Source organism: Sturnira hondurensis, unplaced genomic scaffold (assembly GCF_014824575.4).
Source record: "Sturnira hondurensis isolate 20B ecotype Veracruz unplaced genomic scaffold, ASM1482457v3 Scaffold0007208, whole genome shotgun sequence".
Taxonomy (NCBI): Eukaryota; Metazoa; Chordata; class Mammalia; order Chiroptera; family Phyllostomidae; genus Sturnira; species Sturnira hondurensis.
In genome coordinates this window covers 1487141-1512292 of record NW_028079839.1, presented here as the reverse complement: position 1 = coordinate 1512292, position 25152 = coordinate 1487141, and the positions used below count along the sequence as shown (strand labels likewise).

Below are 25152 nucleotides of genomic sequence, written 5' to 3'. Positions count from 1 at the left end.
CAGGTTCTGACCTGGGGCTTGGTGTCTGGCCAGAGAAAGGCATGCTCGGGCCCAGCGGCATGGTGTGTCATGGCATGTCTTGGCCACGGGCCGGCCACCCTGCGAGTGCGGAGGGGAGGTTCCTGACCCGGCCTCTAGCTTTCCACCCCATAGCCCAGACTCTGCCCCATCCGTGCACAGCCGGCTGTTCCAGCGCGGAATCCTCAATGGGCATCGCTAGAGTCCGTGTCCAGAGCCCCAGCATTAAGTGGACACCTCTGCACAGGTGTGGTGGCACCTGGCTGTTTGGGAAGCGGTTTGGCAGTGTGGCATCCATTTCTGGGTGTTTAGAAGCTGATCTGCACTTGCTGGTTTTGTTACAGAAAGAAACATTACTGAGAAAGTACCAGCTGGTTGGCTGTGGTTTGGGAGCCTCTTGCCTGGTCTGTTTGGGGTGTTACTTTCCTGGATTCCCCGCAGTGCTGGGTACGCCTGCTGCTCTTGGCCTGTTCGGCCCCGTTGCCGGTCCTGGCTCTGGCGCCTTGGCCTGTGTTGTCCCCACCGGCTCTGTCTTCGTGGGGCTGCAAGGCTTCACTGCCATCGTTCTGGTCTGTCTTCACTCGGGGGGTGGGTTCACCCTGCCTCATTTCAAGAAGGCGCGCGCTCGGCATGTTGGACTAATTTCCTGTTCCACGCGGGCTTGTGCCTGCTGCACAAATGACTGATTTGTTTGCCAGCTTTACTGCTTCCTCCGCCTGTGCTCGTTTCCCGGTTTCTCTCTCCACTCCCCAGGTCCCTGGCCAGCCCCTCTCGGCCAGTGCGGAGCACTGTCGGCTTTCGGGTGCCCCCTTCCCCGCCCCCGGGCTCTGCCATCCTGGCCCCCGCTGCCTGCACAGCCCACAGAGCATCTGGACGCCAGAGGACTCTGGCTTGAACCCCAAGCATATCTGCCGGGCGGGGTGCGGGGGACAGGGCATGGCGGCCAGCAGGGGCCTTAGTCTTGACAGCCAAGCGGTGTCGGGAGAGCGGGTGACAATTTCTCTTCAATTTAAATCTTTCAGTATGTTTCAGCACAGTTTCAGATTCATAGAAAAATGGAGAAGCAACTACAGAGATCCCGTGTCCCCTGCATCCGCCATCCCCTTGGTGGACTTTGTCCACGAGCACGATGCCTTGTCATCACTGAAGTCCTCAGCTGGCTGGGGAGGGCGACTTTCTGTCTCTCGATGTCAGGTGGTTTTTCCAGGGTCGCGTGGGTGGGTCCACGATGCGGAAGAGGAAGCAGTCCACCACGCCCTTGGTTTCGGTTGGGCTTCGGGACCCGGGTAGACCACAAAGTACTGCCTGTGAGAACCTCCACTGGAAGGAGCCGGTGTCCCCAGCAGAAGTCCCTGTTCCCTGAGGGTGACAGGGCGAGGTCAGGGTGGCCCTGTTCAGCTTGGGAGTTCAGTGCTGGGAAACAGCTGTCCGCCGGGGGGGGGGGGGCGGGGGGCAGAGCCTGTCTGAGCTGGGCGAGACCCCTGTTGCAGACGCGTTGCAGGTTGGGCTGGCCCTGATTCTGATTTTGGGAGTCCAGACCCTACCGGCCTGAGAGCAGCTGCAGTGCCGGGGGGTGTCAGCAGAAGAGCCCTGGCTGGTGGGGGTGCATCACTCAGGGACAAAGCAGGGACCGAGGGCCTTGGTCGAGGGCCTTGGTCATGGACGGGCAGGTTGGAGGGCGGGCTGTGAGGGAGTCTGGGCCAGGGGTCCTGCTGTGCCTGGTGTTTCCCGGGCATCACTCTGCATCATCCTTGCCACCTGTCATCCCAACCAGGAGCTGGAGGACCCCAGGGAGGAACTGCATCCCTGGGGGCGAGCGTGCCGGGTGTGTGGAGGGGAGCCCTGGCCTTGTGCAGGGGAAAGCGGCCTGTCATGATTGATTAAGGGGGTCCGGGGGTCACAGGGCTGGCAGGGCAGCCCTGAGTCGCAGGGGAGTTGGGAATGCAGTGAACACATCCTGAAACCCTGCCGGTCCCAAACTCCTCCACAGGGCCTGGCCTGCGGGCCCACCTGTCTGCCAGTGGCCAGGCACCGATCCCTGGGAGCTGCCCTCCTCCGTCTGGGACCTGGCCTGAGCAGTTGCAGTGCCTTCTAGAGGTGACCTTCTGGTGCTCTGGGGCCTGCTTCTCACTGTGCCTCAGGTTCTGCTGAAATATGGGGCCTCTCTTGGGAGGAGCTCTCATTTTCGTCGACCACTGCCCCTCGGTTACCGCAATGTAAATAATGTTCTTACGACCCAGACTTGTGCTGCTTCCTGTTGTGAGAGAAAGGGGGGAGGGTTTGCATGTGCGCATGGACTTTCTCCTTCGTTTCCTCTTCCTCCCTCTGTGCACGGTGGAGTTCTGTCAGTGCGGGTGAGGTTTCTTCCCGCTCCTGAATTCAGGGTCGCTCATTCTGGTGCTTGTCCTGTGCTCAGCAGGGGCTCAGTGGACATTAGTGGACAGGACAGGTATGTCTTCCTCACACCAGGAAGGTCATCAGACCAGGAGCTGGGCTCTGCCAGGAAGTGCCCCAGGGCCCTGGAACCGTGGGACTAGGTTAGGGGGCCAGCGACCAGGGGGGCAGATGGACCTTCTGACTTCTTTTGGGGCACGCCTGCAGAGACAGAGACAGACACGGGGCGTGCTGAGTGGTGTGCAGGTGTCGGCCATGTTGCTGAGGTGGCGAGTCCTGAGTAGGTGGGTGGTGTGAGCCCCACCCCTGGGTGCAGGAGGAGGTCCGGGGAGAATGGCCTCTGCAACGCGGCTCTCATGCCTCACCGTGTCTGTCTCTGTTGGTGCTTGTCTCGGTGCATTTATCGAGAGGATGGAAGAAGACCATGCAGGGGCAGTATGTGAATGTCGAATATTCGTAACACCTCCCTTGAACAGAAGACCGCCACCTGCAGACACTTGATTAGCCAACGTGACAAGTAAAACGAGCGCAGCTCAGGGGAAACCTGTCGGACACTCACGGACCTGCAACTCAGTGGCTTGTTGGGGCTGATTCTGAACTTGGTGGCTTCAGGGATGGGGCCCAGGTGCCAGGGCAGGCAAGGCAGACTGTTGCCCCCGCAGGAGGCGCACCCCCTTCGAACACAGACACCACCCTCAGGGAGCTGTGACTGGCAGGAGGTCTGAGAGGTGGCACGTGTTGAAGCCTTCCCAGCAGCATCGTGGGTTAGAGGACCTTGAAATGCACCAAAGAGCGATGGGGACAGGGTGGTGTCCCCTGGTGCCCCACACCCAGCTCCCATGCCGACATTTACATTAGTGCGCTGTGCTCCTGGCAGTTAGTGAGCCAGTACTGAGGCTGCTGGTCAGGTCCACCTCTTACTCGTATCTCGTTCCCGTCCCAGCCCCCTCTTGGCTGAGCCTGGTCCTCAGACTCGGGTCCTGTCAATGACTTTGGCAGCCGAGGCATCTGGCGGCGTGCTTTGCGGAAGGCCCCTCTGTTGTGGTTTGCCGGTGGTTTTCTCACGATCCGGCTGGGACGTGGTTGTGTGGGGGCCCCAGTCGGAGGAGCGCTTTGCACAATGAAGGACGAGTTAGAGCAAAACTCGGCCGCACGCGGCCCGTGGGCATGGGGAAGGAGTGCGCGTCCTTGGACCCCTCAGTCCAGGGCTGCAGGACTTTATGGCCTTGCCTAGGTCCCCCTGGGAGCCGGAAAGACTGCCCGGGGAGGCAGCGGCAAGTCACTGCTTTTCGGCCGTGACATTGTTCACAGGCAGGCAGTGGTCTCCTGGAATCTTCTGGGACTGCCCGAGGGCCACCATGGGCAAGACTGTTTCTCGTTTACATTTTTATGTCCTGGAGAGGAGTCTCCTTGTGTGGGTGAGGAGCCACGGTGTCGAGAGCTCCGGGGATGGCCGTGCAGCTCGCCAGCAAGCGGCCTGGAAGTGGAACTCGACGTCAGCATTCTCGCTTCCCCGGGGTCAGGCCTCGTGTCCCTGCCTTGGGGACAGGCATGCGCCTCACACAGGTTGCCGCCTGAAGGTCCCTTGGGCAGAGCAGCCTCACAGCACCTCCTAGTGTCCTTCCCTGGCTGCTCTCCACGAAGCCACCCCCCAGGGCAGGGAGCCGCCTCCCTGACCCTGGGTGACCACCCAGCAGCGTGCTGCACCCTGCGCACACCTCGCTGTTGAGCAGGCAGAGCGCACTCCAGTGAGAGGTGCTGCATGCTCTCGCTGATCCCAGGGCACTTGGCCGTGCTGGCCACAGCAGCCCACTCTCCCGGCCGCCGGGCTCTGGGTCTGACACATCGCTTGGTAGCGTGCAGCCAGCACTGCCCAGCCGTCGCCGTGTTAGTGCGGGCTGTGTCAGAGAGCTTGAGGTGCTGTCCGCGTCCTGCTGAGGCTTGTGGGGCCTGGATGTCAGGGAACTGGTGGTCGGGCGTATTGTGACCCTTAATCTTTGAAAGCCTCGTATTGCAAGCCAGGCCGGACCAAATACCTGGGAGAGGAAATAAACTTCCGCTTCTTCAGAGGGAGGACGAGTGGACGTCAGAGTCTAAAGTCTCAGTGGGTTCCTTCCCACTGAGCTGGCGTCAGGCCACTGGTGGGCTCAGCCACTAACCGACCCCCACCAGGGCCCCTGCTTCACTTCCAGCTGAGAGACCCACGGACACAGAGCACCCGAGAGTGGCTTACACGGGGGCGGAGTTGGCCTTTCCCCAGTCCCGACATATCGGGCCAGACCCTCGCCTCCTCCCTGCTTCCCTGCCCCGGGGACCTCAGGGAGATGCTGGGAGACCAGCAGCCTCGTGGCCACAGTTCTCTCTATATAGTTCCTGAGGTTCCTGAATCCAGGCATGATTTGGGTTAAAACACAGACTCTCGCAGACCGTTTCTACTTCCGCAAAGTGTGACTGTGCCCTTGGAGAAGGGCGTGCAGCTGACCATCAGCCTCCACAGGCACTGGTCCTGGGATGCCCCCGAGGCTGGGCTCTGCCGGCCCTCAAGCCCCTCTGCCGGGGCGATGGTGGGGGCGGAGTGGGGCAGTGTCTGCACGAGAGCGCCGCACGCCTCCTCATAGACCTTAAACCCTCTGTAGCGTCCCCACGATGCCCACTGTGGAACACGCAGTGGCCCGAACAGCCTGGCACTTCCAGCCAGGTGCACCTGTGGTGGACCTGACTGCGCCGTGCACGTGGGCGACCACACAGCGTTTTTACACACTTCGTCTTTGGTCCACTGCTGGCTCCATGGATCGCGGGTACGGAGCCCGCCTTGAGTCCTGACCACACAGCGTGGCAGGTCGGCACACCGTGGGCCCTCGCTGGGTGTGGCTGGAGCAGGACTTCTCCTGGGTTCTGATGACAGCTTGGCATTCTGAAAGGATCAGGCCCCAGGGTCAGAGGTCGTTTCCGGCCAGGGCTCATGGTGGGGAGGGTGGCTTTGCACTAGAACTTGGTTCGTGAGAGGCAGCCTCCTGACCCAGCCTCCATGTCTGTGGGGACCCGGCTCCCAGCCCGGAGCAGTGGCTACATTTCTGTGTGACTTCCGGGGACAAACCTTTCATCACGTGAGAGCCGCTGTCGTGCTTCCGTAGTGTGTCCCAGCCCACTTGGAACCACCCCATCACCTGTAGGTGTGCGTCTAAGGGGACTGGGAGTGGCAGCCAAAGACCAGTGTGCGGGGCGGACCCTTGAGACAAAACCCTGTCGACTCACAATGTGGCCGAGAAAGAAGAGAACAAAACCCACTTTGAGCTCAGTGGCCAAACCAGAAAGGGTTCATTCTTCTCCTCTTCCGGTGACCTTGACCACAAACCTCCACTGTGTCCCCACTTCCTCCCGGTGGGGCTGGGAGGGGCCAGAAATGGAAAAGCAGCAGGCTGGATACTGTAACCCTCTGATTGTTATTTCAAACTCTGTGGAAGAGTAAGATCCAGAAACGAATTCAGAGCATCCGCCGGGAGTATAAACAGAAAGCGAAGCAAACTCATACATGGATGGTGATGCTCATGTTTCACAGCACAGCCGAGCTTCTGACTTTGGTTTGTGGGTGCCTGTCCCTCGGGAGTTACAGCTGTGACTCTCTGAAGAAGAATCGGTGACTCTCACGATATCCTGTCTGAGAACACCCTGCCCCCAAGCATGGAACCAAAGTGTTGTTTTCCTGAGAGGCCTGAGTTTGGGGACTTTGGAAGGGGCGTTTGTCCACCCAAAATGGACCCTGGTGAGGGGCTGGCCTGTTTGTGCTTGGCCCAGTTCCAACCAGAAACAGACCAGCCCCTGGAGGGGTGGGGCCACCCCTACTCCCTGGCCAGCGCCTCCAGCCAGAACCAAGTGGCTTCTGCCCTTGAAAGGCATGGCATTTCGTTTGGCCTTAACACTCGCCCTCCATCCAGTGGTCTGCTGCACTGTGTAAGCTGTTGGTAAATTCACTGGCCTGGGTGAAAGTGAAAACACAATCTGCAGTGGTTTGGGTTTTTTTATGCATTTTAGGTAACTGCATCCCTACAGGAAGGTGGAGTTGGACGATTAAGTGGCAGCGGGCTCTGAAGGTTAGGGTGCAAGGTTTCGGGGTGTCTGGGTGGTGCAGTGCTGTGGCCTGGGAGGGTGGGTCCTCACCCCACACCTGCCCTTGTGGGCACCCCCACCCCCTGCTTGGACGTGCTGTGCCAGCATCCTGCCTTTGTCTGCTCTGGAAGTTTGTGCCAGGCGAGTGCATTTGCAGAACCCCTGCTCCCTGGAAAGCTGTCACTGCTGGAAACCAGCACTGACTCAGGTGGTGCCGCAACACCACTGTTGAGTTTGCGCCGTCCCCAAGTGGGTAAATCGTGGAGCTTCATTTGGTAAGAATCTTCAACGTTGCGTGGCAGTTATTTTCTGCTGCTGGCTCGGAGCCAAGGGCCTGGAGTGGTACCCTGGTTTTGCGCCTGAGGGAAGTGGAGCTGTGTGGCTGCAGCCAGGAAGGGTTCTGTGGACGGCCTGCAGCGTGGGTGGACATGTTGGGCGTGGTCATGCAGTGCCCTTACCCTCCCCTGGGGGCTCCTTATGTGCCAAGGGCCTGGCTGTGAGGAGATGTCCGAGCCTCACAGGGCTGTCTCGGCTCAGCCGGCGTTGGCAACTCAGTCCACCGTGGAGGTGGGTCCTAGTGGAGGTGGTGTGTTGTACTCAGCTTCCTGGCCAGAGTCCTTCACGCCAGGCCGCCTTCTGGCAGGGGCCCGGTCTGCTCTCGGGAACCTCAGAGCCATCGTCCGGGCACAGGTGTCTGTCCCCTTGGGCCGCAGGGGCTGCCTTTGCTGGGCTCCGCTGTGTGCCAAGGGCCTGCCATCTGTCCATGGTCCCACAGCTCTGCAAAGCGGGTGGCACTGTCCCCATTTTACAGAGAGAGCTTTAATTAAAAAAAAAAAATCCAGAAAAAACATAGATATACAAAAATCAAAGGCCGTATACTGAATGCTCACGTACCCACCGGTCATTTGGAGCATCAAGCTCCCAATGGTGTGGGGGGTCCCTGTGTGGGGATCCACCACCCAGCCCCACCCCACGTCACACCAGGCTGGTCAGTTCACATTCCTAAAAGGTACGGGCTCCAATTAAAAGCGGTGTCACATTTAAAAACGGTGTCCCACCTGAAGAAAAGTTAACTGTGACCTTGAGGAGCCCCTGCTGTGGGGCTCCCCTTTCTTTTGATTATCAGAGGTACGGGGTGTGGTCTCCAGGTCCCGAGTGGGGGGAGTGGAGTTGGGGGCGCGCTGCGTGGTCAGGGTCCAGCTGCGCCGCCGCCCTACCCCCCACCCCTGTCATTTTCTGCCTGAGGCTTCAACTTTGTCACTTTAAGTGGCACAACATGGCGCTGTCCTAAGACTGTCGGGAGGGGCGGGCTACTGGATACCTGTTGTTTGAGCAGGGCCCCAACTCTTCTCCTTGGGAGTGTCATCTCTGCTACAGCCGCAGCCTCCCCACGCACGTGCGCGCACCCCCCCCGCCCCCCCGTGGCTGCCAAGGGTTCTACGAGCCTTGTGGGCTGGTGACCTCCCCAGGTGTGCCTGCCTCGTCCTTGCCCTGCCTGTGCTTTACAGACCCACCTCTGGGCACCCCCGGGCCCCAGTTACCTGGTGGCTGAGCCCCAGGCTGCCCTAACGGGGGTGGGGGGCGTCCTGTCTCGCAGAGCTGAAGAGAGTCGGTATTTAGTTACAAACAGAGCCTGTGCCTTGGAGCTGGGGCTAGGGAGGAGAGGGAGCCCCCCTTGTTCCTTCCCTGGGCTGCTCCTGAAGCAGGAACAGGCCCCAAGGAGCGTGTAGGTGCTCCACACCCCCTCGTCCAAGCTCTTCCCTGAACGGAGTGTCGGTGCCGACAGCTCCACCAGAGGGGGCAGTTCTCCTGGAAGTCCCAGCAGGAAGTGTGTTTACAGAGAGCTTGGCGGCCTAGCAGAGGAAAATAAGATGTTTGCTTTAGCAATTTGCTTCATCCTGGAAACATCCCCAGACAATGCCAAGGCCTGGGTTGAAAGGAGCCTGCTCAGCTTCTTGGGACGGTCCCAGGAAGGGTGTTTTGAGGGAAAACAAAAATGCTGCATACCAGGGCCCCGCGAGGGTTAGGGATTGCAAGGGCCACGGGAAGCGGCATTTAATAGGGGCAGGCTGTGGGGTACCCTGGGACACACCCAGGCAGGCTGGAAGATTCTAGAACCAGGGGGAAAAAATTTACAGGCGTGAGGCTGCATTCCCTCCCCACCCCCGTGCCCTTGGTTACGGAGTCTCTGACCCTGGGCCCCAGCCCTGGACCAGGCACCTTGTCCTCCAGGACGGGGGTGGGGGTGTCTCCCACGGAGCGGCCTTTCCTGGTCGAGACGAACTTCGGTATCATCCGAAATCTCCTTTTGGCTCTACCCCCCTTGGTCACGGTTCTGCCCACGCGGGATGCTCTCCTCCCGCCCCCCACATGGCAGCGGGCAGAGATCCAGGCTCTGGAACTCCCGGGCCTGAGCATCAGCACTTCCTTCCACAGCCGTTTCCGGTGGTCGCCTGCTCAGGACCAGGCTGCAGGTGAGCCACAGCACACATGGGTGCAAGCCGTGTGGGCCCCACAGCCCTTCATGGCGAGCTGAGAAAATAAGCCACTTGAGACCTTTTCTTTTTAAGAAGAAGGACTTGAACTCAACTTCGAATGACTTGGGGCGTCTCCGACACGCGGTTGCAGGCAGTGTGCACGCTGCAGGGCGGAGGCGCACGGCTGAGCAGCTGGGGTGGCCTTGGCCCTGTGGACTCCTGTGTGGTGAGGAAGGCGCTGCATTGGTGGGAAAGGAGCGGCGCTGGCACAAGGGTGGCCCGCAGAGGCCTCTCGGGGACCCCGCGCTGTGTGCCCAGGGCCGGCTGTGCCAGAGCTGCAGCACCTGCGAGGAGTGTTCTTGTGCCCGTGACCTTTACGGTGGGTGCCTTTGGGAAGAATGGAAACCAGGTGCTGCTGGCTGCTGTGCCACCCACCGTTCTGGGGTAAAGTTCGGTAGCAGCCCGGTGTTGCGTCTCAACAGTCGGTGCTTCTGTTGAGCTCCGGAACCATCTCTGAAGAATAGACTGTGCTCACGCCAGGGGGCGGCCTCTGTGGAGAAGGCTGAAACGGCCCCCTGGTTGTGGGAAGCACTGCCCGATGCCTGCAGGCGGTGTGCTGGGGGCTGGCTTCCCTGGAGACCCTCTGGGGGGCTGTGGTCGGGGGCGGTCAGGCAGGGGCAGTCGGCCAGGCATCCCAGGGGACGGGTGCATTCTGGAGAAGGAGTAGAAGGTAAGTTGGATCCTGAGCACATCAAGCCGACAGGCTCTGGAGGCTGGGATTTCATCAGTGGAGAAGTTTGGCCCTATTTTTAAACCATGCGTATTATGTACCAGGACTTCCTGTTTTTCCAGAGAAACCTCTTCTCTTCGGTTTTGTGATGATGGATTTATTGAAATGTTTGCTGTTCAAATGTTCAAATGACCCAAGCTGTTTTCCAACAAAAGGCAAAAAACTGGCGAGTTTGTGACCCAGACAGGCAACAGACTGGGCAAGAACTTCACTCCCCAGAGGCCACTCATTCAGGAGCACTGTGGCCTTGCTGGCCCATGGGCCGGGGAACAAAGAGCTAGTGGCCAGCCGGGGTCCTGGACGGACTTCGTAGCTCAGAGCAAGGCCTCTTGGTGGGGGAGGCGGGGCCGCTTGGAGGCCGGCTGAGAGGAGGTTTTTGTTGTTCCTCTGGGCTAAGTTAAGCCATGTGTGGCTCTTTCTAGGAGCGTCAGTCTGGCCAATCGGAGCTGGGTAAATCCCACTCACTTCCTGCCGACCTCTTGACACCGACAGATGGTTTTTCTTACAAGTGTCATTAGGCCTCTGTAGTCGCTGACCTCATCAAGTTGTATTGGGGCCATTTTCATAACTTTTGTTTCTACAAATCCGTTTAACCCTTCCGGAGCTCCCCTCTGAGAGTAAGCTCGCCCTGTCTCCGTCTCCACCCATCGCTCTTTGCCCCAGAGCCAGGGAATCCACAGCTACGAGCTGCCCAGTGCCCCGGGGACAGAGGGAAGCTGCAGGTTCCACAGAGAGGGGTGATGGGGACCCCCACACCAGGAAAGCAGCAAAGCGACTCCTCTGCAGGCTCCTGGGGTTGAGCGGAAATATGGGCCAGTAGTGCCCGGGGGTCGTTGAGTCTCCGGTTCCACTCTGTGCAGGCAGCTCATAGCTGCCTGGGTTTGGGAACGTCTCAAGGCTCAGAATGTTCCAGAAATTGCGTGATTCCAAGAAGCTGTCGAGGGCTACAGGAGCATGTGCATCTGCGCACACGTGTGTGGTTCTGTGTGCAAGGGCCCACAGCCACACTCAGAGCTCCCATCTGGCATTCCGTGTCATGGGAGAGGGCTGTGTTAATACTCTGGACCTCTGAGCAGACTGCCTTCCGGGCCGCTTGCCTCCTGTCTGCCCTGATGCAGAGAGAGCTCGGCCTCTGTGGTGGTGCGGTTCAGGGCCACTCGGAGAATAAGAAAGCGAGAGGGCCGCTCGCCCGGTGCGTGGCCGGGCCGAGGGGGGCCTGGGGCAGCAGTCTCGGTGTGGAGCCCCTCCCCAAGTTTCTGGGCACGCGTGGGTCCGAGCGAAGGCCCTGAGTGCCCCGGTTTAGCCGTGTGAGCTGCGCCCGGCCCCGGGGACGCACACTGGACGTTTGCACCGAGTGCAGCCCCAGCGGACCCTCCGTCCCTAGGCCTGTGGGGTTGGTTGTTTTGGGGACCAGAGCTTCCCGGAGTTGACCGAGCTGGACAGACCGTAGCGCTCAGGAGGCTGTTAGCATCCTCCGTCCTGTAGGTCACATGGACTTGGTGCACCTTGGCGCAAACATGGCCTTGCTCCGATCTGCTTAACTGACCGCTGCCTCGTTGACCCCAGCCACACCTGGCAGATGTCCGTGTGATGCCGCCTACCTTGCTTCCACGGAAGACCTACACCGGCACCTGTTTTCACTAATGAAAAATATGAAGGAGATTTTTGCTTTTACCCAAAGAGGTAAAAAGTGAAATGTAGTTTGCTTTGGGGAGCCACTGTGTCATCAGTGTGCCCCAAGCGGCGAGGGTGGCCTTGCTTTTCATTGTAAGCAAGGGCGAGTTGGGGTTTTAGGCGCCATCTGGTGTGCTGGGCAGGTTGTCTTTGGGTCTGGGAGTGCTGGGAAACGCACAGTTGCTTCTTCGCTTCTGAGAGTTTTCACGGGAATACTCTGCGGGCAGCGGGGAACCGCTGTTGGCTCTCTTGCCCTGTGACAAAGCACCTCGAAACGCGGGGCCTGGAAACAGCACACCCTGGTTCTGGGTTCCTCGGGTGGGGAGTCCACACCGCCTGGCGGGGGACCTGCTCATCCAAAGGCTGGGCTGGGGCAGGGTCTTTGGCAGCCACTGCTGAGAGGCTACCCTCGGTTGCCATGTGGACCTGTCCACACAGCCTGGCAACTGGATCTTCCAGGGAGTGAGGGAGAGGAGATGCCCAGGTCAGGAGCTCTGGCCGGAACACAACCCTGGCACCCGTCATCCGCATGGGGTTCGTTTGTTCCAAGCAGAGTTGCACTGGGAATGCATCCAGGAGGCAGTTCCCTGGGGACCATGGTGTATGATTCTTTTTCTGGATTCTACAGCGGGGAGGGGCCTGGTGGGGGTTGGGCGTGTGGCTCTTGTCGACTCATTTTGTGTGTCTTCCCAGCCCCCCACCCCCACTCCATGGCCATGGAGAGCTGACCCTTGCAGTGGGGCCCTGGGGCGGGGTACTTTCTGTGGGAGCTGAGAGGTCATTGACCCCTGTCCCTGCAGCCTTAGCCGGGGTCCTGCGCAGAATCGGAGCCTGTGCCACGTCTCTGGTTCCCCATGTCACTGGGGATAAAGGGCATCGCTGGCCAGTGCCCACCCCACAGGCAGGGCAGCCTCTCAGCCCCCTTCAGTGTGAGTTGGGGAGTGTGCCTCCCCCTTGCCTTTAGAAATCACCTTTCCCCCTCCTCATTCCCCAAATCTGCAGACCCTCTTTCCTTCTCGCCCTACCCTAGGGCAGAAAGGGGCCCTGCCGGGTGGGGTGAGGTATTCTCCACGAAGACTAGCGTGGGTCCCGTCCCCGTGGCTCCCTGCTGGCTGTCTGAGTGTGGCAGGGGCCGGTGTGATTCGGTGGAGGGAAAGGCATCCTTTTTGTCAGCTAGCCAGGGGGCGGGCCAGCAGCACAGGGGTGGGGGGGCTCCGCATGCAGGTGGGGGAGCAGCGCCTGTCCCCTTGCTTCCCCAGCAGCTCCGTGGCTGCTGCTGCGGCGCCGTGTGTGGTGTCTGGTTCACGGGAGGCTGTTGACTTGTGGAGAAATGGCTGTGGTCAGGATTGCGTGCCATGGTGTGTGTGTTTGTATTTGCCAGGCTCCGTCACAAAGTGCCACCATCCGCCCGGCTTAGACATCAGAAACTTGCTGTCCTGCTCTTCCGAAAGCCAGAAGTCTGAGACCAAGGTGTCTGGTCCGGTTCCTTCTGAGGACCGACAGGGAAGGTCTTCCTGGGCCTCCCTCGTTGGCGTGCAGATGGCCACCCTCTCCATCTTCACGTGGTCTTTTGGTCCACATCTCTGTGCAAGTGTCCGTTTTCACGAGGAACCCAGGCGCGTTGGGTCGGGCGCACCCCAGTGACCTCAGTTTAACGTGATTACCTCTGTGAAGACCCTGTCTGCAGACACGGTCGCCGAGGTGCTGGGGCTAGGACCTCACCTCACCGGGGAGTGCGTTCTGTAAAGCACACGAAGGCACCTGCGCTCTCGGGTCTCTTAGCTGGAAGTGTGGTGTGTGTTACTGTATTTTTGCCGTGTATAATGCTTGCCATGTATTTGTGCTCCTTATATATGGGGTTATTATACCCATGTATGATGTGCGTCCTTATTTTTCCCTCAAAAATTTGAGCAAAACGGTGCACATTTACACAGCAAAATACAGCGCATGCTTTGGGATCTTCCTCATAGGGACTGTGAGCCCAATGTCACTGCCAGTCGTGGCTGGTCAAGGTGGGGCCCGGGGGCCCATGGGAGACACTCAGGAGCCTGCCTTTCCCTGCAGCACCATCCTGGACCACATGTCATGGTGTGCGGGGATGCCATGAATGGCGTCCAGATGTCCCAACTCCTGAGGGCTCCCACGTCTGCAGGGTCCCCATAAATAAGCCCTGAGCAGGTAAATGACTGTGAGCTTGTTGGGAGTTCTTAGGGTGTCACAGAAGATTGGGACACTTGGGCGTGAGCACACTGTAAGCTGCGTGCCCCTTTGCCCCCCCCACAACCGCCGCCGCATCCACGAAGGGCCCAGTTCATGGCACACGGGTTCCTTATGCCGCCGCGCCCCCGTTCCAACAACCCCTCTGTGCCCACCCAGAGGGCACAGAAAACAGGTGAGATGATCCACAAAGACCCTCCAGCCCCAGGAGCACCCTACGGGGGGAACGAAAGGGGCTGTGGAGCAACACACCTCTCTGAGGGACAGAGAGGACCCGGCGGGACACACAGTGTCGTCTGCTCCAGCTCTCCCCCGTCTGACTGGTCGCGGGTAAGGACACGGCTGGGTGCCTGCACTCTGGGGCAGCCCGGCGCGCCGTACCCTCCACGTTAAAACCGTGTTAAGCCAACAGAATAGCTGAGCGCTGTTGAGTTCACGTTGTGAAGTCTCTGCGGTGAGATGAAGATGCCCCTTTGTACAACTCAGGGAAGGCCTGGGTGTTTGCCCCTCCCTGCCTCGCGTTTCCATAGGAGTTTGGGGGGAGAACGGGGAGGACTTGGCACCTACTCATCGTCCCTGGGTCTGGGCTGCCTTTCTTGTGGGTCCGCAGCCTGTGAGCCGGCGACACCTCATGCGAAACACGAGCAGGCCCGCCCCAGGCACGTGGACACTGCGTTTCAGGGCCCTGAGTGCTGGCCCCTCTGGCGTAGGGGGCGATGCACTGGGCTGGGCGGGGGGCAGGCTCACCTGGTCCCATCAGGCTGGGCTGCACATTTTGAACACAGTTGCTCGGAGTCTATTTGGTTAGTCCTCAGCGGGCTACTCTGAATTTGGCAGGCTGGGTCCCTACTGCCTCCGGAGGTGGGTGGGTTTGGAGTGGGCTCCTTTTTCCAGACACTTGCTCTCTGAAAGCAGAAAAAGAGCCCCAGCCTCCATCATCCCGTCCGACGGCTTTATCTCCACCAGGCAGGCTGAACGCCCTTTCCCAGCACCTCCAGGCCTGCGCCAGGCCTGCTGGCCTCTCTCAGCCTCTCCCTGGCCACCAGGTGGCCCGCATGCCTCACTGGTAGTCCAGCTTGAAGTGGGCTGTGAACAAACAACCCTCCTCCAAGAAGTCGAAGGGAGACCCTCCTATGTGGCTGGGAAGAAGGTGGGAGAGGCTCTGCCAGGCAGCAGAGTCAGAGCTCGGGCGTGGGGGGGACACACCCAGATTGCCAGGTTCAGGCCAAGAGAAAGATATGCTTTGGGGCATCTTTTGCTATGGTAACCCTGGCTTTGAGTGGTGGTAGGAGAGGACACTGGTCCTGGGGAGGTGTGGGGACACGTGTCCTCTACTGCAGCCCCCGCGGACGAAACCAGCCCTTCTCTTCTTTTGCAGACTGAGCCCACGGGGGCCCTCCTGCAGGTGTGGGGAGGGAGGGGATGGTGCGCCACATCCTCGGTCCCTTCTTAGAACGTGGCGGTCACCCGGAGAGGCCAACTTGTCCCTTTGCTGTGGTCTGGCTGGCAGGTGATGGGCCCCAGCTTCAAAGGTGCAAGGCATCCCGGGTAAGGGGCGCAGAAAGAAAGCCTCCCTCCGGGTGCCCGCTGTGGCCAGAATCAGGCCCTGGTGCGGTTGGGAAGAGCTGTTTCTCCTCACCTCCCTCTCTGGTGAGCGTCTCCTGAAAAGGCCCGGGGTCCTGAGTCGTCCCAGGTCCACACGACATGCCTGGGGGTGAGGACGATTGTGCAGTCACCATCAGTCAGGTGTGTGGTGGCCCGCAAACAGCAGTCTGGCGTGGCAACCCCGGCGGCCTTTGCCTGGCCCCAGTGCGGCCCCTTCCGAGTACGTCAGGTCTCTGCCTGAGTGCTCACCCCTTCTGGGTGTGTCTTTAGACGAGACGTGGGGTGTGGTGGAAAAAATCGGCCTTCGGGCTGGCCCCTGGCCCTCCTGCATCTGGGACCCCCAGCCTGAGGCAGTGACCCTGTGTTCCATGACCCCACCCCCAGCCTGGCCTTCAGCCTGTTCAGCCATGAAACCTCAGCTGCGGCCCAGAAGACACAGTGGGCGGGCACCTGGGTCCTCTTCTCCCCCGTCCCCGGCTGTGCAAGTTCCTAAAGCTGCACGTTTTCTCCGAGGGGGGTTGGAGGGGTCCATCTTTCTGCACCCTGAGAGTGGGAGGAGAGGCAGTGGCCCCTCCTGAGACCCCCCCAGGCCTGTCTTTCGGGGCGTCTGGTGTCATGCTCCGAGGTCTTGGAGAGCCCAAGTTGGCATGGAAACGAGCTAGGCAAGCCCTGGCTGGGCCGAGTGGATTCCGGCAGGAGGCCGTGCAGGGCCTGTGGCGCCCTCTGCTGGTGGAAGGGCCCAGTCGCCAGGCCTGGGGAAGGGCTGGAACTGAAGACGGGCTCCAGATAGGCCCCGAGAGCCCGAGTCGGCAGTGAGCATGCCCTTGCGTGTGGGTTCTGGACTTCACGGCGTCAGCAGATGGGCCGGGATCTGACAAGGGCAGCGAAGCAGTCGTGTTGCCGTGTTGCCGAGGCAGGTGGATGCCCCAAGAAGAGCGAAGCCAGAAATCACGAGGCAGAGCTTTCAGGTTTCTAAATGTGTGAGATCTCATTGCTATCTGTTTGATAACAACTGAGTCCTGTAATCGTCTTCATTGTACATTTAAATGCAAGTGCGATCTGTACATGTCAGAATAAGCCCCAATAAGCCAAAGTTGCCCTAAAAGCGTTCAGTGCTCTTCAGTCCCCACCCCACACGCTGCATTCCTCAGACGACGGGTTTTAAAGTTGCATAGAAGCTCAGCGGCGCTGTCCAGGTCGCCGGCTGCTGGGGGCCCTGCCTGGGCCACAGTGCACGCAGGTGGCTGCACATTTGTGCCCAGGCTGCAGGCATGCCATCAAGAGGCCAGGGGGCCCTGGGGTGACCTCTCCGTGGTGGAAGTCTGCGAGCCCTTTATGAGAACTTCCCGGCGTTCTGGGCATCGGCGTGCTACAGAGAGTTCTTGTTCTTCATACGAAACGACCAGTGCGTGGTGGAGTCAGGGTCAGGGTGGAACTGTTTCTGTCCACCTAGAACTTGAGGATGCTGTCCATTCACCCTGTCCACCCCGACTTCTCTGCCACTGTCGTGCAGAAGGGGAGGAAGGGGCCAGAACACTGGGGCAGGAGAGGGGAGCGTATGGCTCTGGTTGTTATTAAAGCAACGACATTTGTTTTTAAAGCGTATCTGCCTGTCAAGTGCCTTACAAATGTGAAAATTATTAAGGCAGGAGCCAGAAGCTTCTCGTGTTCTGGGGCGGGGGGCCAGCACTGAGTGTTCGTTCCCGGGGCCCATCAGGGAGGTCCTGGCTTCCTTCCCTCGGACCCCCCTGCGTAGCTTTCAGCAGGTGAAGTCCCTGGGATCGTGGGTTTGTGTTCAACACCAGGCCACGTGGGTTTGCCTGCTCAGGACCCTAACGGAGCAGGATTCGCTCACTGCCACGGGCCAAGGAGACTCAGCCAAAGTGCCCTTCTCCATTGCCTCCCTCCAGTGGCGGCCTTTGGACTCCCCGGGTACCCCGCCGGAGCTGGGCCTCCCCACGCTTAAAGACTTGCTTTTCTTTTCCTTGACGTCAGGAGCTGTGTGCAGGGTGCAGGGTCTTCACATTTGGTTTCCTCCTCTCCTCCGTAGCCCCGGAGGACATATTTGGTGGAGGTCAGAAGCCAGGAAGGTCACAGGCCCACAATTCCTCGCCTGACCCCCCAATTGTAAGAAGCTCTGAAACCTGAGTCCCTTTTGTAACCTGCTTGGCGGCATCCGTGAGGGTCCTTTTTTACCTTCTTTATATCAACCCAGTTGGTGCCCATCTGCAGGTGCTGGGGCAGAAACGCCCACCGCTGGTTTGGTGGCCACACCACGGGGTGAAATGGCTGTTGGCTTTTTAATATCCCAGGGCATCTGCACTCTACGGCATGCCTGGCCTCTGGGTGTTGGGAGAGGCCAGTGGATCCCTGCTGACCTCAAACTGTGCACTTCCATCTGGGACAGCCACGTTGCATCAGCCATGGCGAGGGGGGGGGTGTGGGGGGGGCAGGGAACTGGGAGCAGCTGGAGGGCATTCGGCCCCAGGCGGGGCCTTGCTACCCTAGGGCTGGGCTGCTCCGCATCCCCGGGGGGGAGACAGACAGTTGTGTTCTTGGACAGGCTGGGCTCCAGGAACCGCTGAAGCCTCAGCGTGTAGTTAAGGGTCCTGCTGGTGACCTCAGAGCAGGGGTGGGGGGCAGAGGGAGCAGGGGGGTGGGTGTCTGTCTCTCCAAAGGAAGGCGTGGGCGGTCTCGGGGGCCTACTGTTTCGCACCAAATGTTTTTATCTGTTGGGGAGAAAAGAATTTCCTTCCTTCCTTCCTTCCTTCCAGGTTCTTTGGCTGGTCTAATAATCAGATTGACATAAGACAGAGTAACCACAGAACAATTCGGTTTTCACTGCGTGCGTACAGGAGCCCCATGGAAATATCAGGCCCGAGGGCAGGTTGGGTGGGTGGCTGAGTCCTGCACACCAGCCCTCCGGAGCTAAGGGGTGGGGGTGACTCCGTTCTTGTGGGCCTCCTGCTCAGTAACCCTCAAGCAGGTGGTATAGTGCAGGGTGGCGCGTCCTGCCCTCTTGCACATGTGTGTCCTCGCGTGATTCCGATGTGGGTAACATGAGTTACACGGTGCTTCCTCCACAAACACGGGGCCTGCTCAGCCAGTCGTTCTTCGAGGAGGTTTTAGAACTCTGTTACCCCTGCAGCACCACCACTGTGGTGGGGAGTTTTCCAGTTTCGGCAAAGGTGGGAGAGTGCTGCATGGGCCCCTCCCGTCCACCCTCTGGCCCCTTCCTTGTCATCCAGCAGCGACTGGCTGCGTGGCGTTGCCGCTGTGATAGGTGCAGCTGCGGGAACATGGGTGACTTGCGGGTGCAGACCAGCAGAGGGTGCGGTGTTCTCGGCGCAGGCACCAGTTGGAAACCCCTGCTCTCAGCTGAGCTCCGAGGATGGCCTGTCCCTGTCATGGGGTGGATGGTGGTGTTAATTAAGTCCTTGCAAATAGCTTGCTCCTCAGGAGACAGAGATGCCACATTTCAAGCATTCTTGCTTCAGAAGAAGTCCAGGCCAGGCCCAGCGTGGTGGCCCTTCGAGTTCAGGCTTGCTGTCGTTGTGGCTCACCTGAAGTACGCTTGGCGCCATACCTGGGGGGACCTGCGGACGGGCCAGCCATAAATAGCGTTCCCCCGACCCCCTCCAAAAAGCCAGACACAAAAGTCCGTTTTGATTTTTTTTTAACATTAATAGGACATAGATAATTTATGTAAGCTGATGCTCGAGCTTTCCTTTGATTGCATAATCGAGATTCTGCTTATCAATTTTTCAGGAAGCCATCTAATTATACAAATTAAAATTCAAAGGGAAGCAGAAAGAATGATTGTGCCTCACTGGGGGAATTGCGGGGGTGGGGTGTGGAATCCATCTTGTCTCAGACGGTAATGCTGTCGTTTTTCATCTCTGTGGTACTTCGCAAATATTAACTCATTAATTCTCTCGTCCCTCTGATGAGGCGCCTGACGCAGGGTTCTGGCGTCACTTTGGAGTCAGAGGGGGCTGTGCCACCCCGAACCCCATCAGAGCTCAGGGCCAGCCTCCTGGTGTGGCTTCGGTCCAGGGTCCTGCCCTCTGTCCACTACTCTGAAGTTGGGCACAGTGAGGACCCCCCACCCCACCCCACTCCCCTTTGCACGGTCGCCTTCCAGAAAGTCCAGCAAGGGCAGATTTGGACTCTGAAAGCTGCGTCCGCCGCATCCACGCACTCAGGTCTTCCCGGTGATGGCCCAGCCTGCTGTTGGCCAGCCTCTGTCCTGCTAACCCGGAATGGTTGTTCAGGTGTGGGGACACTGCACTAATTATTGATGTGATCAGAAGTGGTACTTTTGCCTTGCTCTTGTAAACAATTATATAATTATTGCCATGAATCTTTGAGATGCTTCCTCGGCCTGGTGGCTGGGAACTTAGCCATTAATTATCAGGAAGTCACCTGTCTTTTCATGGCCACACCTAACATCCTGACCTTCGGTAGAGTGACCATATGTAACAGTCCTCATCACTGACCCCGGATCCTCACTTTGTCTCCTGTTCCGATGTTGGCTGAGGACATCTCTGGCTCCGCCTGTCGTCAGTCTTGTCCAAATCAGAAGGCAGCAGCGGGTCAAAAGCCAGGACTTCGGGGTGCTGGGGGAGCAGGAAGTGAGGGTCAGAGGACCTCCCCCGCCCCCCGCCAAACCTGCAGCGGTGGGTGCCCTCCACAAACCGGCTGGGCTGCACAGCCCCATCCTTGGGGCACTTGGGTCCCTAAGTGGGAGGCCCAACCTCTCCGGCTTGCCTCTGCCTGAAGCCACACAGCTGGGGCAGGCACGGGCACACCGCCGCTCTCCAGAGTCGAGGCCAGCAGCCGGTGGGCCTCCATTTACACTGGCTCCTTTCAGATGCTGGTGTGTGGCTTTCTGTCCTCATGTGGGGGTGGGGTGGGGAGCTTATGTTGTGCTTAGCAGTGGCCCTGACTCCTGACCCCTCAAGGACAGTGGTGGGAAGTTCTGTGAACTCCCTGGTGGCACCGTGAGCCTCGCGCCCAGCTCCTGGTGGCTGTATCTCGGGGCAGATACACTGGGGACCAGGCCCGGGCAGACCTGTGGCTGGTGAGCCTGCCCGCACGTCTCTGCCCTCTGTGGCCGCACAAGCACGGGGCCGGCCCAGTGGGCTGTCGCTGGGCCTCTGGCGTTGGAGGGCGGATGGCTCCAGTTCAGGGTGGTTGGGAGCTGGTGTTCTCAGCCCTGGGTGAGCAGCAGGAGACCGGACGGTGCTGGCCAGCGCTGTGGGCAGTGGAGAGCCAAGGTCCTGCACGTGTCCCTGTGCTTCCTGTCACGGGACAGAAGGCATGACATGGGCCTGGGGCAGAGAGCGGCAGCCACCTCCTGAGCCACCTGTTGTCCTGTGCCCCGGGGCGTCCGGAGAGTAAGGATTCTTTTCTCCTTGTTTCAGGGTTCATAGTGGCGTAATGCCCGCAGACTCCTGCGAGTTCCCCTGATTCTTAGAGGACCGCTTGGCCTTTTGAGTCAGAGTCACAAAGTCCGATAAAGAATGGCCCTTGTGGATAAGCACAAAGTCAAGCGACAGCGGTTGGACAGAATCTGTGAAGGTAAGAGCCAGCGTGGTTGGCGGTTTCCACCAGAGATGTGTCGTCCTGCCCTGGGGCCTGTGACCCGCTCACCAGTCTCACCTGATTGCCAGGTCAGACTGTGTGCCACACCCCCACCCCTAGCCAGGCTCCTACCACCACCAAGCGACTCTGGCCTTGGCCTTGTGGTCAGTAGGCCTGGCCTTCAATAGGATGAGGCCTGGCTTCTCAGGTAGGGGTGGGGCCAGGAGGAAAGTTGGGGAGGAGGTAGGCCCTGAGGGCCCAACTCCACCACTTACCTAAGACCGTTTGCGTATAAAAGATGCTGTATATTAGGACCATCTTTCTTACTTCCTGACTTTCTGTTTCAAATTAAGGTATTTACAAGGATAAGTTACAAGATAATTCCTGAGGAGCCCAGCTTGCCCCTCGTGATGTGTTCACATCCCTGGTATCTTTGAAAATGTCTGGAAGTGTTTTGTTCATGAAAGGGAAATAAACATAATTAAAACCTAACGGAAACCTTAGGGACAGAACTCGGAACCGTTGGTTACGCACCGTCCTCTCCTGGTGAGTGAGCGGGGAGGACTCTGTGCTGGGCCGAGTGCGGCCCCCCTGTGGGGCGCTGGCGGGGCTCGCCCCTTCCGGACCCCGGCATCCGCTCGCACACTGCTCGGCCCCCTGCCTCAGGGATGAAGTGCGCCTCCCACCAGCTGTCCACGGGGAACTGTTTGTTTTCTGAGTAGATGTGGCCCAAGGCTAGTGGGGTGGAGGCTCCAAAGCCACGCTCTGCCTGCCCCCGTACCTCCCGTGGGGCATCAGGGCTGCAGAGCAGACACGCCCTGACTGCCCCCACTTTCCTGGGGTTCTGCAGCGGGGGGGGGGGGGGGGGAAAANCTGGGGGGGGGGGGGGGGGGGTGAAGCATTTTTTTTAAGCCAACAATTTAAAGTTGTTTAGGTCTACAGACAGATGGACAGAGTAGTACGCTGGACGGTGCTAGTCCCCGATGGATAAGGTTGTTATTGTTTGCTTTCTTCTTATAGATGTGTAGATAGAAATGTATGTGGGGGGTGGCTTTTCCAGAATCCTCTGAGAGTAGTAAATACAGCAGTTTACACTGAAGGGCCCGTGGCATGTGTCTGCTTTAGGATCATTCCCTGTGGCATCTAACACAGATGTTAGATGGACCCACCCATCTGGTCTTCTTTGCCTTTGTAGGCACCAAACAAGGACACGGAGCATTGAGTCCTAGTGTCTCCACGGTCTCCTTAATCCGCACTAACTCTCTGGCCTTTGGACTTAAAATCATTGAAAACTCCAAGACCCGTTGATTTGTGCAACATACTGTACCCTGCCTTCACCTGAGTGTCTGGGAGTCCTTAAAATTAACCTCTGGCCTGCACTGGGAAGGTGCTTCCATTTAGGTCGCCGTGTTCCCAGGGCCAGAAGGTCCCAGTGGTTAGTATTCTGAGGTCAGTGGCAGGCATGCCTGGGGGCCAGCTCCACCCCTCTGCCCCAGGGCTCAACTAGGGGTGGGGTGGGAGCCAAGGCCACCTCTTCTCAGTTTCTAGGGCAGACCATGAACCCTCTTTCAGACCCTCCCTCCCGGGCGTGGTCCATCGGCTCTGCCCATTTCTTAAAGCAGAGGTTTCACTGTCCTTCTGTCCTGTCCCCTGCCCCCCACACCCAGCAGTGTTCCTGGGACAGGAGCTGTTACATATTTTTTAAGTTTCTCCATAGCCACTCCAGCTAGACGCCCCAAAGTTAAGTCATTCATCTGTGACCTCTAAGCCAGGGGCCCAGGCCTGGGCTCCAGAGGGAGGAGGGCCCATCCCACCCCCGCAGCCCGGAGCCGGGCTGGGCTGCACCTTCGGCCCGGATGCTGCCGTTCTAGGTTCACACGGAGCCGCATGCAGCCTGCTCCCCGCTGGGAGTCCCGCGGGGCTCCCTCAAAATCAGCTGGGCGGCCTTGCAAGCTGGCTTGAAAGCCCAATCTTAATATCTTTTGAGGGAACCCTTCCACTTCGATGTGTGTGGCTTGCTCTCCACTCCTTCTCGATGTCCTGTCTCGGGGTGCGCCAGTGCCCCTGCAAGAGTTGGGAGGCGGCCGGCTCCTTTTCAGGGTGTGGCCAGGTGTCGGTTTTCCCTGGCGTGGGTCTGTTTGCCCGAAACTTGGCTCGCTGCACTTGTGCACGGCACTGCCCGGAGGATTGGCATGGCTACACGTCATGCAGCGTGCTGTTTGCGGGCGGAGAAGAGGGCTCGCTGGGCCTCGGCTCGGCCGCAGGAACGATCTCGGCAGAGCCCCGGGGGCACGGAGCCGTAACGAACCGAGGTGGCTCTGTTGGTGACTGCGGGTTGGGGTGGGATAGCCCACTAAGCACCGTCCTTTCCTGGGGCCATTGAGAATATACAGGGTGGAAAAGAGAGAGATTTCATTTGTGCGGGTGTCTTGTGCGCTTGGGAAGACGCTGCTGGGGACTCTCTCCGCTGAACTCCCTTTGTGAGCAACTCAGGAGAGGACATGTCCTGCCCTGTGACCGCAGGGCCATGCTCGTGAGCACAGAAGGAGGAGGAGGCTGTGGGTGGATGTGGGGAGGGGAGAGCGGCCGGAGTCGGGGCGGCTGTAAGTCCTGGGGACCTTTTCCTGCACCAGCTGTGTCACTTGGAGGCTGGGAGGAGTCAGAGACGGCGCTGCGGGTGGGCTTGTCACCGAGACAAGAAGTCTCCGTGGGACGTTGGTGGTTCCGGGTGGCCGAAGTGCTGTGGCCAGGGAGCTGGGGGCGTCTGCAGTGGTGCCCACCCGTAGGTGCCCACCTGGGTGAAGACCACGGACTCGGGCCGCAGTCGTTTTGGGCTTCTATCTGTAAGCCGTTTTGCTTTAGGTCCCTTTGAAAAACGCAGTACGAAGCCACCCCTCGTTTTGGTTTCAGAGCACTTCGTGAAGGAGCAGTGCTGAGGCTGCCGTCTGTAGCGCCAACGTATGGGCTTTTACAACGGTCTTCGTGGTGTTGCTTTACGTGGTAATGATATGTGTGGATCAGGCAGTTACCCACATTTCCAGTAATTACATGATTACTGACAATTACCTTAGTTACAGAAACACACAATAGTCGCCCAGGCAAGTCACACTCCATGGTGTGAGTGACACCCTGGGACGTGGTGCTTGTGTCCCAGAGATTCGCAGGAGCAGGGAGGGCGGTCCAACTGGAGTGTCACAGAAGTCACCTTTGAGGGGCTCAGGTCCTTCTCTCCTGGTGCATGCTGGTGGGTTCAGGCCACACAGGGCAGATTCACTTACAGTCACGCCAGGCCGGGGGCTCCGTCTGCAGGCGGCTCTGTCTCCATCCTGAGGGTCGGGGTATTGGAGTGTGGGTGGGGGCTCATGCCGTCTTGGCTTGCTCTGTGGCTGCTGCTGCCATTGCCTTCATCATGGGTCCCCACTTCCCCAAGCTTGGTGGCATCCTGTCCCTGTGGGGGGTCCGCCCTCCTGCTGCCTGACTGGACTTCCCAGCAGCTGCGCCGGGACCCTTGCTCACGGCAGGCCCCTGGGTGACCTGGGGCACGACCACCGAGGCTTTGAAGCACAGTAGACCTGCAGCAGGTCCCTGGGCAGGGTACGTCCCACAAAGCTTGACTGAGTGACAGAAGTTTGGGGTGACTGGGAAGCCAGGCCCTCAGATTGCCACTGGTTTCTTCCCCTCCCGTCTCTGGATCCATTTATGTTCTGCTTAGCCCCTGACCTCAGCGACAGACCCCAGAGACCCACCCCGGGGAGCAGGGCCAAGTGGGCGCAGAGGGCTGGCTGCAGGACGCCCTGGCATTGGGCCTGGCTGTCCCCTGAGAAGGACGCACGGGCAGTGAGGTCAGTGTAAGTCCAGACCTCAGGTTCGCTGGTTTCCCCACACACCTGATACATCCCTTTTAAAGAAAAGAGAAGAAGTGACGGTTTGATCCCAGAGCCGTGCTTCCACTCCCTGTGCTTCCCGGCCCCGTTCTGACCGAGCACACAGCGTGCTGGCCAGTCACCCGCCCAGGACGGGCTGTTCCACAGGAGTCGGTCAGTGGTCACCCCTTCTCCGTTTTCCCTGCTCCTCCAGAACCTTCTAGAGTCCTCCCAGAGTTTTCAGGTCTCCACAGTCAGGGATTGGTGTCTTGTGTTGTGCGGGGAATTGAAGAATTGGCTTTGGAGGGTGTCACTTGTAACCCTAAGGTCCCCATCTGTGGGGTCAGCTGCATTTTAGCTTCATTTGCAAGAAAACTTAGAATGCGTATGTCTTAGTTTTTGCAAAACATCTTTGTACTTT

At 59.2% G+C, this 25152-nt stretch overlaps 1 protein-coding gene across 4 annotated transcripts in view; it reads left to right on the top strand.

Annotated features, from left to right (window-relative positions):
- Positions 1-25152, top strand: part of CTBP2 (C-terminal binding protein 2) — a 122096-nt gene that overhangs the window by 75108 nt on the left and 21836 nt on the right. For 3 of the 4 annotated variants that reach the window (XM_037051161.1, XM_037051159.1, XM_037051160.1), the window contains one exon: positions 20709-20865. The exons of the other annotated variant lie outside the window; for it this stretch is intronic. In XM_037051161.1, coding sequence (XP_036907056.1) covers positions 20808-20865 — 58 coding nt within the window. In that variant the 5' untranslated portion in view covers positions 20709-20807. The remainder of the gene's footprint in view (positions 1-20708; positions 20866-25152) is intronic. 4 annotated transcript variants of the gene reach the window in all.